The 10888-nt window shown below is 39.8% G+C and overlaps 1 protein-coding gene across 3 annotated transcripts in view; it reads left to right on the forward strand.

Annotated features, from left to right (window-relative positions):
- FANCI (Fanconi anemia, complementation group I) overlaps positions 1-10888 on the forward strand; it is an 81872-nt gene that overhangs the window by 52244 nt on the left and 18740 nt on the right. For 2 of the 3 annotated variants that reach the window (XM_011986317.1, XM_011986318.1), the window contains 6 exons: positions 3735-3803; positions 5113-5214; positions 6143-6319; positions 6396-6517; positions 7263-7427; positions 8350-8529. In XM_011986317.1, the coding sequence (XP_011841707.1) occupies positions 3735-3803; positions 5113-5214; positions 6143-6319; positions 6396-6517; positions 7263-7427; positions 8350-8529 (815 nt within the window). The remainder of the gene's footprint in view (positions 1-3734; positions 3804-5112; positions 5215-6142; positions 6320-6395; positions 6518-7262; positions 7428-8349; positions 8530-10888) is intronic. The other variant, XM_011986319.1, reaches the window with a different exon arrangement.

Raw genomic sequence — 10888 nt, forward strand, 5'->3', positions numbered from 1 at the left:
CTGAGGCGGGAGAATGGCATGAACCCGGGAGGCGGAGCTTGCAGTGAGCCGAGATCACGCCACTGCACTCCAGCCTGGGAGCACAGCCAGACTCCGTCTCAAAAAAAAAAAAAAAATATTCAGTAAACCATGCTATAAAACAGATGTGTTATTATGCAGGCTTTGTTTTTCCACTTATAGATCATAGGCAGGGTAGATGTAGCATAATTCTTAAGGGCCCTAGGATTTTTGGAATAGTAAATAAGCATTGACTTCAACTTAAAGTCACCAGCTACATTAACCCCTAACAAGACAGCCTGTCCTTTGAAGCCAGGCATTGACTTCTCCTCCCTAGCTAGGAAAGTCTCAGATAAAATCTTCTTGGAATATAAGGCTAGTTCATCTACTTTGAAAATCTGTTTAATATAGCTACCTCCATCAATTATGTTAGCTATATCTTCTGGATAATTTGCCTCACCTGCTCCATCAGCATTTGCTGCTTCACCTTGCACTTTTTTTTTTGAGTCTTACTCCGTCACAAGGCTGGAGTACAGTGGCGCAATCTCGGCTCACTGCAACCTCCACCTCCCAGGTTCAGGTGATTCTCCTGCCTCAGCCTCCCAAGTAGCTGGGACTACAGGCTCATGCCACCACGCCCAGCTAATTTTTGTATTTTTAGTAGATACTGGGTTTCACCATGTTGGCCAGGATGGTCTCAATCTCTTGACCACGTGATCCACCCGCCTCGGCCTCCCAAAGTGCTGGGATTACAGGTGTGAGCCACCGTGCCCAGCTCCTTGCACTTTTATGTTATGGAGATGGCTTCTTTCCTTAAACCTCATAAACCAACCTCTGCTCACTTCAACTTTTCTTTGGCAGCTTTCTCATCTCTTTCAGGCTTTATAGAATTGAGGAGTTTAGTCCTTGCTCTGGGTTAGGCTTTGACTTAAGGGAATGTTGTGGTTGGCTTGGTCTTTTATCTAGACCACTAAACCTTTCTCCACATCAGCAATAAGGCTGTTTTGCTTTCTAATCATTCATGTGTTCACTGGAGTAGCACTTTAAATTTCCATTAAGAACATTTTCTTTGCATTCACAACTTGGCTCTTTGGTGCAAGAAGCCTAGCTTTTGACCTGCCTCAGCTTGTGACATGCCTTTCTTACTAAACTTGATCATTTCTAGCTTTTGATTTAAAGTGAAAGATGTGCGACTCTTCCTTTCACTTGAATACTTATGTGCCATTGTAGGAGTTATTAATTGATCTCATTTCAATATTGTTTTGTCACAGGGAATAGGGAGGCCTGAAGAGAGGTGGAGAGATGGGATGGCCCAGTCAGTGGAATGGTCAGAACGTACACAGCATTTATCAATTAAGTTCACTATCTTATATAGACACAATTTGTGACTCCTCAAACCAATTGCAATAGTACTATCAAAGATCATTTATCATAGATCCCCATAACACATACAATAATAATGAGAAAGTTTGAAATATTGTGAGAATTACCAAAATGTGACACAGACATGAAGTGAGCACATGCTTTTGGAAAAATGGTGCTGATAGACTTGCTTGACATAGGGTTGCCACAAACCTTTAATTTGTAAAAGTAATATCTGCGAAGTGCAATCAAGCAAATTGCAATAAAATTAGGTATGCCCATATTCTGTATAACCACATTGTTTAAACAGTTAAGGCACGGTGAGCCACTCTGATTTAGGGTGAGCGTTGTATCAGTGTAAGTAACTGTTTACCAGCCAAATTCTCAGCCACCAGCTGGCAAAGGTGCACTAAGGATAGACAGTCTTAGACTTCATGTGTTAACTCTTGTACAGTCCTTGATATGCAGCCCCCACGGAAAAAAACAAAAACAAAAAAAAACTTCACCCTTATTTAGCTCTAAAGTAAAATAAATTAACATGAAGTGAATCATAGACTTAAACCTATTAAAATATTGCTGTTCATTTATTCAGCAGTCTTAGTATATCATTGGTATATAAAAATACCTTATGTAGTGATATAAACAACTAAATAACTTGTCATATTTGTTGCAAGTATATGCCAGAATGCCATTTGCTTTTTTTTAAATATCCTTTTAGACTTACAGAAATAATAATTTTTGGTTACTAAATCTATTGATTTTCTTCCTTTGAGATGTCTTCTCTTACTTTTTTTTTTTTTTTTTTTAAAGAGACAGAGTCTTGCTCTGTTATCCAGGCTGGAGTGCACTGGTGCAGTCTAACTCACTGCAGCCTCGAGCTCCTAGGCTCAAACAATCCTCTTGCCTCAGCCCCCTCCCCAAATGGTTGGGACCATAGGCACAAGCCACTGCACCCAGCTAATTTTTTTTTTTTTTTAACTTTTTTTAGAGACACGGTCTCATTTTGTTGCCCAGGATGGTCTCAAATGCCCTGGCTTCAAGCGGCCCTCCTGCCTCAGTCTTCCAAAGTACTAGGATTAAAGGCATGAGCTACTGTGCCTGGCCCATTTTATCTGTAGAAAGTCCAAATCCTTCCAGTGAATATTCACTAACATTTTCTTTTTTTTTTTTTTAATGCATTTGTTTTTGACGTTTAGCTACTTAATTCATCCTGAATTTGTATGATAATATATATAAGGAGCTTTTCCCCCAAGCTAACCATTTGTTCAGACATCATTGCCTCCTTTATGTGTACTATGTATCTCTGTATGCCATTTTTTTATTTTGCCTGTAGATTTTTGTGCCAAGACAAAGTGTCTTTTTATTATCATTACACAATCATAAAATATTTTAATTCCTGTTAGGATTAATTTTCTTTCATTTCTTTTCTTTTCTTTTCTTTTCTTTTTTTTTTTTTTGAGACGGAGTCTCACTCTGTTGCCCAGACTGGAATGCAGTGGTGCGATCTCAGGTCTCGGCTCACCGCAACCTCCCCCTCCCAGGTTCAAGTGATTCTCCTGCCTCAGTCTCCCAAGTAGCTGGGACCACAGGCGTGCATCACCACACCTGGCTGATTTTTGTATTTTTAGTAGAGATGGGGTTTCACCATGTTGACCAGGCTGGTCTTGACCTCCTGACCTCAGGTGATCCTCTGCCTTGGCCTTCCAAAGTGCTGGGATTACAGGCATGAGCCACCGTGTCTGGCCTGTTTCTTTTCTTTAAACAAAAAATATTTTTTTGATCAATTCTCATTTGCTTTTACTCACAGATGAACTGTATAACCTCTTTTCCAGGTTCTAGAAAGAAAGTTCTCCCCAGGATTATTGTTGTTGTTTTTTTATTTTGTTTTTTGTTTTTTGTTTTTTTTTTTTTGAGGCGGAGTCTTGCTCTGTTGCCCGGGCTGGAGTGCTGGCGTGATCTCAGCTCACTGCAACCTTCATACCTCAGCCTCCTGAGTAGCTGGGATTATAGGCGTGTGCCACCACGCTTGGCTAATTTTTGTATTTTTCAGTAGAGACAGGGTTTTGCTGTGTTGGCCAGGCTGGTCTCGAACTCTTGGCCTCAAGTGATCTGCCTGTCTCAGCCTCCCACAATGCTGCGATTACAGGTGTGAGTTACTGCACCTGGCCTCCCCAGGATTTTAATCTGAGCAGTTCTTAACTAAGACTAGGAAATTTTGGTTGGGAAAAAAATACGGTCATTTAGGACCATCAAATATGGTCTCGGTAGGAAAGAACTGAGAAGAGGATAAAGAAAGTGTTATTTTTAAGTTATGATTGTCCAAATCACTAGTATCCCTGTTAAAGCGCCTGTTTCTTCTCTTTGATTCCTCTTAGGGGTTTTATGATGTTCTTCGAAGGAACTCTCAGCTGGCTAATTCAATCATGCAAACTCTGCTCTCACAGGTAAAATATATTTTTATGGATATATGGAAAACAGATAATCAAGGATTGAGAGACAATTGATGGTTTTTAGACCTTTCAAAATATAAAATAATTCCCAACTAGTACGTTGGTACTTTGTGAACATGCTATGGGTATGTGATGCTGTTCTGGCTTGTCTTTTCTCGGTCACCACTTACCTGTCTGCCATAATACCATCATCTAGCAGTTACCCCTGTGAATTAACAGTCTGTATCCCAAGTCAGAAGGACATTTTGAAGAACCGTTTATATAAGGACTATCAGCAGCTGTATCCATTGTGTTATATTTCTGAAAGAAAAAAGAAATACAAAACAAATATAGCAAAATATTATTTCTTAAATTTGGGTAACAGATACATGGATGTCTTTTACGTTCCTTTCTGCACTTTTCAGTTAACAATTTTTTAAATTAGAAGACTAAATTCTTCTAATCTTCAAGATTAGAGACTCTCTACCAGGAGGGTTCCTCTAGACCCCTAGTCTGTCATTTTGTTTGCTCTCAATGCCATTGCTTTATGATAGTTATGAAGTTTCATTTGAAATTAAGGTCTCAGATGTGTGAAAATATTGGAAGGTCCCATACTATCCATCAAAAGCTTTTCATTTGGCCTTGGGCTTGATCCTATATAAAATTTATATTCTGTTAGCTATATTGTATCTTTCAAACTGTAATCAACACATTTACATTGGCATGTTTAACAAAAATAGAAAATTGTGTTTGAAGGCATAGAATAGCACTTTCTGACTCAAGTTAATATGCAGGCCAGTAAAATTCTGCAGACTCCAAAAGTTAAAAGAAAAATAGTAACTCATATTTTTTTGGCTCTCTTATATGCCAAATACTGTTTGAAGTACTTTACATGTATTGTCATGTTTAATCCTTATACAATGAATATTAATAATATCCTCATTTTTAAGATGAAGAACCAAGGTACAGATACCCTTATAAAAACCAGTAATAAGTAATGGTACTGGGATCTTGGACTCAGCCATTCTGACTCTGGATCCTATATTTTTAACCTCTAAGTTAACTGAAAATGTTGATTGCATGGACAAGTTTAGGAATAGAAGGAATTGGAATAGGAAAGATGAACCTAATCAGTACTATATCCAAAGCAAGAGCACAGGATGTGCGTGAGCCAAAGCAATAAAAATTTGGCTGCATTGTTCTTTGAACAGTTGGGAAATGTGTCTTAGAAGGCATTAGACATTAAAGATACCTTTCACCTGACAAGTTAAAAAAGTAAAAAGCATTTTGAGCCAAGATGTCTTTTTTTCCTTACTATACACAGTTAAAACAGTTCTATGAGCCAAAACCTGATCTGCTGCCTCCTTTGAAATTAGAAGCTTGTATTCTCACCCAAGGAGATAAGATCTCTCTACAAGAACCACTGGTGAGACTTTTATTCTTCCTTCAACCATTATTTTTAGTATTAAGGATAGGGTTGAACTTCGCAAAGAGATACCTTTCCCTGTGAAACTCTCTTCCTGGTTCTTCCAATGAATGTTTACTTTTAAGTCTTCCCTGCTTACCATTTCTGAACCCTTATTATTTTGGATCTATTGGTAAGTTATCTCTGTGTTAGCCCTTTACTAAATCAAGGCTTCCATCACTTCCCCCAGAGAATATTTTATCTCATTTATGAATCTTTGATTACATTTACTAAATATGCTTTAGAGTGGGGACCTGCTTCATTAGTCTAGAGGATGTATATGATTTAGGCTGAAGTAGGATTGGCACTGTTGAACCTTCAAAGGAGCTGGCCTGGTTGACTTTCTGTTCTTGTCTAGCCTTAGGACAGCGAAGAGGATAAAAATGGAAACTCTCACCCCACGTAACTTATAACTCATGGCAGAAGAAAGGAGGAAGTCTTTCCGTTGTCATATCTTACCTTCATTTTTGTGCCTTCTGTGACATGAGATGTCCTCAGCCTAGATCTAAGATGCTGTGTTGGTCTCCTAAAGATTCCCTCAACATAAACCTCTATCTTTAGAATAGCTTCTGGGACTCAAATGAACTACAGAAGATTTAACTTCACCACCTAGCTCCAGGGTTATTTGTATCAGACCAGAGATAGCACATCTAATGTTGCATTTTGAGGTGTCAGCCACTTAGGCCAATTTTCGGGGGGCAGCATTAGAAAAGGATGCTGCTATTCAGTTTATTTTCCCAGTTTCGTTAATTTAGATGGACTTAATTTGTAACACTAATGAATCATTTTCTTTATCCTTATAGATAAGAATTATTTGCTGGTTATGAACAACTTTATAGGTTATCCATCAACACTCAAGAGTATTTAATTTACTTATTTTCTCCTACAGGATTATCTGCTGTGTTGTATTCAGCATTGTTTAGCCTGGTATAAGAATACAGTGATACCCTTACAGCAGGGAGAGGAGGAAGAGGAGGAGGAAGAGGCATTCTACCAAGCCCTAGATGATATATTGGAGTCCATTACTAATAGAATGATTAAGAGTGAGCTGGAAGACTTTGAACTGGTAATTGCGAGTCTTCAGCTGTATTGAATGATGGAGTTCTTTAGTAGCTTATTAATTTGTATCTTGTGTCTTTTAGGATAAATCAGCAGATTTTTCTCAGAGCACCAGTATTGGCATAAAAAATAATATCTGTGCTTTTCTTGTGATGGGAGTTTGTGAGGTTTTAATAGAATACAATTTCTCCATAAGTAATTTCAGGTAAGGTATTGCTATAACTCCACTTGTAATTTGGTGAATTCTCCATTTTATTTATATATTTTTACTGTAGCAATATTCCAGGCAGTAAACAGACTAAATGAGCACCTAGTCTAAGACTAAACTGTGTTCTTTCCACTAGAGAACACTGAAGTTATATGCTTACCAGGCCTATAAAATGAAAGCCCTCCAGCAGGGTTTCACTTACTCAGAATTTCCCAGACCCTGAATTCAAGAACTCCTAATGGAAATTTTGATTGGTGGTAGTATTGGACTTTAATGCTCTGCAGGGACTGGTATAAATAAGGGAGGGGAGGCCAGGCACAGTGGCTCACGCCTGTAATCCCAGAACTTTGGGAGGCCAAGGTGGGTGGATCATTTGAGATCAGGAGTTCAAGACCAGCCTGGCCAACATGGTAAGACCCCGTCTCTACTAATAATGTAAAAATTAGCCGGGTGGTAGTGGTGGGGACCTGTAGTCCCAGCTACTCAGGACGCTGAGGCAGGGGAATCACTTGAGCCTGAGAGGCAGAGGTTGCGGTGAGCCGAGGTCACACCAGGGGAAACAAAACCCAGATAGATTGCTATGACCTGGGAGTATTATATTAACGAAGTTCTATTCATTTATAATGTTTTGTCTAAAATATGATATTTAAAGAAGCATTGTGATTTATTTATTATCATATGTAAAAGTAAACCACAATATTCTGATGTTTGTCCTTAGCGGTCTCTTTTTTGTTTTTTACAGTAAGAACAAATTTGAGGACATTCTGAGCTTATTTATGTGTTACAAAAAGCTCTCTGACATCCTTAATGAAAAAGCTGGTAAAGCCAAAACTAAAATGGCCAACAAGACAAATGATAGTCTTTTGTCCATGAAATTTGTGTCCAGTCTTCTCACTGTTCTTTTCAGGTAAGGTTCTGCTAGAGTGCTTAAAGACAACCACTCCCCGAGGATCGTATGCCTACCTAGGCTCACTTGTTTCACCTCGTTTGGATTATTTACAGTAAGAATTAAGTCAGGAGGTTTTAATTTTCTTGAAATGAATGCTGGACAATCCTAGGTAGGTACTTTAAATAGGTACCTTGAATTATTAAAGGATAAATGAGGAACAGTGGGCTAATAAATGAAAAGATAGGGATGAATTCCAACAGGGTGTTTTAAGAAAGTCTATATAAGTGGCTTGTGCAAGATAACAGATTTAAAAAGGTAGGGGGCACCAGGCCTGGTGTCTCACTCCTGTAATTCCAGTACTTTGGTAGACTGAGGTGGGTGGATCACCTGAGGTCAGAAGTTCAAGACCAGCCATGACCAATATGGTGAGACCTCATCTCTACTAAAAATACAAAATTAGCCGGGCATGGTGGTGCGCACCTGTAATCCCAGCTACTTGGGAGGCTGAGGCAGGAGAATCACTTGAACCCAGGAGGCAGAGGTTGCAGTGAGCTGAGATCACGCGATTGCACTCTAGCCTGGGCAACAAGAACAAAACTCTGTCTCTAAATAAATAAATAAATAGACAGATAGGTGGGGAGTGACTGAATTAAAAATACAAAGGAACAAAAAAAGAGACTAAGACTGACATTTAAATTTTATCAAAGTAAAGGATTTGGGGAGGGGGAGAAAATGAGGAACCACTAGGAATAACAATTATAAAAGGGCAGCCATAGCAGTGACTATAGCTTGGGCTGCCTAGAGAGTCTGCCAGTTGGAGCTTACTGGTAAGCTGTTGGGTGTTGCTGTTCTGAACAATTTCTAGAAAGCTTAATTCCATATACCAATAGCAGTAAGGGAATCTTTCTTGTTCTCTCTCTCTCTCTCTCTCTCTCTCTAGGGATAGTATCCAAAGCCACCAAGAAAGCCTTTCTGTTCTCAGGTCTAGCAGTGAGTTTATGCGCTATGCAGTGAACATAGCTCTGCAGAAAGTACAGCAGCTAAAGGAAACGGGGCATGTGAGTGGCCCTGATGGCCAAAACCCAGACAAGATCTTTCAGAACCTCTGTGACATAACTCGGTAAGCCACTCCCACCCCTTAGAAACTTACTCCACCTGGCCATGGTGTCTTCAAGAGAACAAACTGGGAACGGAGGATGAAGGTAATTTGAGGTTACACATATTTTAAGAGTGAAAGAATATAAAAAATTAGCCAAGCGTCGTGGCAGGTGCCTGTAATCCCAGCTACTCAGGAGGCTGAGGCAGGAGAATTGCTTGAACTGGGAGGTGGAGGTTGCAGTGAGCTGAGTTCATATCACTGCACTCTAGCCTGGGTGACAGAGCAAGACTCTCAAAAAAAAAAAAAAAAAAAAAGCCAGGCACGGCAGCTCACGCCTGTAATCCCAGCACTTTCGGAGGCTAAGGCGGGTAGATTACCTGAGGTCAGGAATTCGAGACCAGCCTGACCAACATGGGGAAACCCTGTCTCTACTAAATATACAAAAATTAGCCGGGCTTGGTGGTGCATGCCTGTAATCCCAGTTACTCGGGAGGCTGAGGCAGGAGAATTGCTTGAACCAGGGAGGTGGAGGTTGCGGTGAGCGTAGATTACACCGTTGCACTCCAGCCTAGGTGACAAGAGCAAAACTCTGTCTCAAAAGAGTGAAAAAAAGTGCAGTCATTGACATAGGGTCTTTTTTCTAGTCCTGCCTTCCCCTGGCGCACCCCTCCTTTTGTTTCTTTTTTGTTGTTTTTTGGGGGTTTTTTTGAGAGTCTCACTCTGTTGCCCAGGGTGGAATGCTATGGTGCAATCTTAGCTCACGGCAACCTCTTTCTCCCAGGTTCAAACAGTCATTCCACTGCAGCTTTCTGAATAGCTGGGACTACAGGTGCATGCCACCATGCCCAACTACTTTTTAATTTTTAATTTTAATTTATTTTATTTACTACTTTTTTTTTTTGGAGACAGGTCTTGCTCTGTCACCCAGGCTGAAGGGCAGTGGCGTGATCTTGCTTACTGCAACCTCCGCCTCCCCGGTTCAAGTGATCCTCCTGCTCAATCTCTCAAGTAGCTGGGATTACAGGGATGCGCCACCATGCCCTGCTAATTTTTGTATTTTTAGTAGAGACGGGGTTTCACCATGTTGGCCAGGCTGGTCTCAAACTCCTGACCTCAAGGGATCCACCCACCCCGGCCTCCCAAAGTGTTGGGTTTACAGGTGTGAGCCACTGCACCCGACCCTTATTTTTTTTTTAATTTTCTGTAGAGATAGGATTTCACCATGTTGCCCAGACTGGTCTTGAACTCCTGGGCTCAAGCGATACACCCACGTCCGCCTCCCAAAGTGCTGGGATTACAGGCCTGAGCCTCTGTGGCTTTTGTTTTTTGTTTGTTTGTTTGTTTGTTTTCCATTTAAAGAGATAGGGTTTGCTGTGTTGCCCAGGCTGGCCTTGAACTCTTGGGTTCACCAGGGCTTCTAGTTTTGCTTTGATATAGATTGTTAGTCACATATAAAATGTTATGCTATTACTGGGGCAAAAAAGAGGGATACTACATAATGGTTAAGTGATTCAAAATACTTAAAGCAAAAACTGATGGAACTGAAGGAAAAATAGACAAATCCTTAAGTAATGTAATCAGCCTTCTCTCTGTAGTCAAAAAACAGAAAACAAAAAAAAAACAGTAGATAGAAAATCTACTGGAAGGAGGTAGAAGAAGTGAACAACACTGTCACCCAGCTTGATTTAATTGACACTTAAAAGAACACTGTGCAGCAGCTTCAAAATATACATTCTTTTTATATGCACATGGTGTATTCACCAAGATGAACCATATTTTGGGCCATAAAAACTCAGCAAATTTCTACTAAAAAGTAGAAATTCTGTGACCACAACAGAATAAAAGAAGAAAGCAGTAACAAAGATATCTAGATAATCCCCATATATTGGAAATTAAATGCACTTTTAAATAGCCCGTAGTCAAAAAGTCATAAGGGAAATTAGAAAACATCTTGAATAGAATGGAAACAAACAGACAACATGTCAAAACATATGATCCAGCCAAAGCACTACTGAGGAAATTAAAGCAGTTAGTGATTTAAAAATCTTAAATCTCCCATATAAACTTCCACATTAAGAAAACAGAAAAAGAAGAGCAAATTATAATGAAAGCAATCAGAAGGAAGGAAATAGACAAAAGCACAACTATGAAGAAGCAGAAAATTAAAATAGAAAACAGAAAAAGAAAGTTGGTTCTGTGAGAAGATCAATAAATTTAATGAACTTTAGCCAGACTAATCAGAAAAAGAGAAGACACATTACAAATAGCAGAATTGAGGAAGAGGGGACATCACTACTGATCCTACAGATGCTAAAAAAATGGATAACAGGGCCGGGCGCGGTGGCTCAAGCCTGTAATCCCAGCACTTTGGGAGGCCGAG

Source organism: Mandrillus leucophaeus, unplaced genomic scaffold (genome assembly GCF_000951045.1).
Source record: "Mandrillus leucophaeus isolate KB7577 unplaced genomic scaffold, Mleu.le_1.0 Scaffold297, whole genome shotgun sequence".
In the NCBI taxonomy this organism is placed as follows: Eukaryota; Metazoa; Chordata; class Mammalia; order Primates; family Cercopithecidae; genus Mandrillus; species Mandrillus leucophaeus.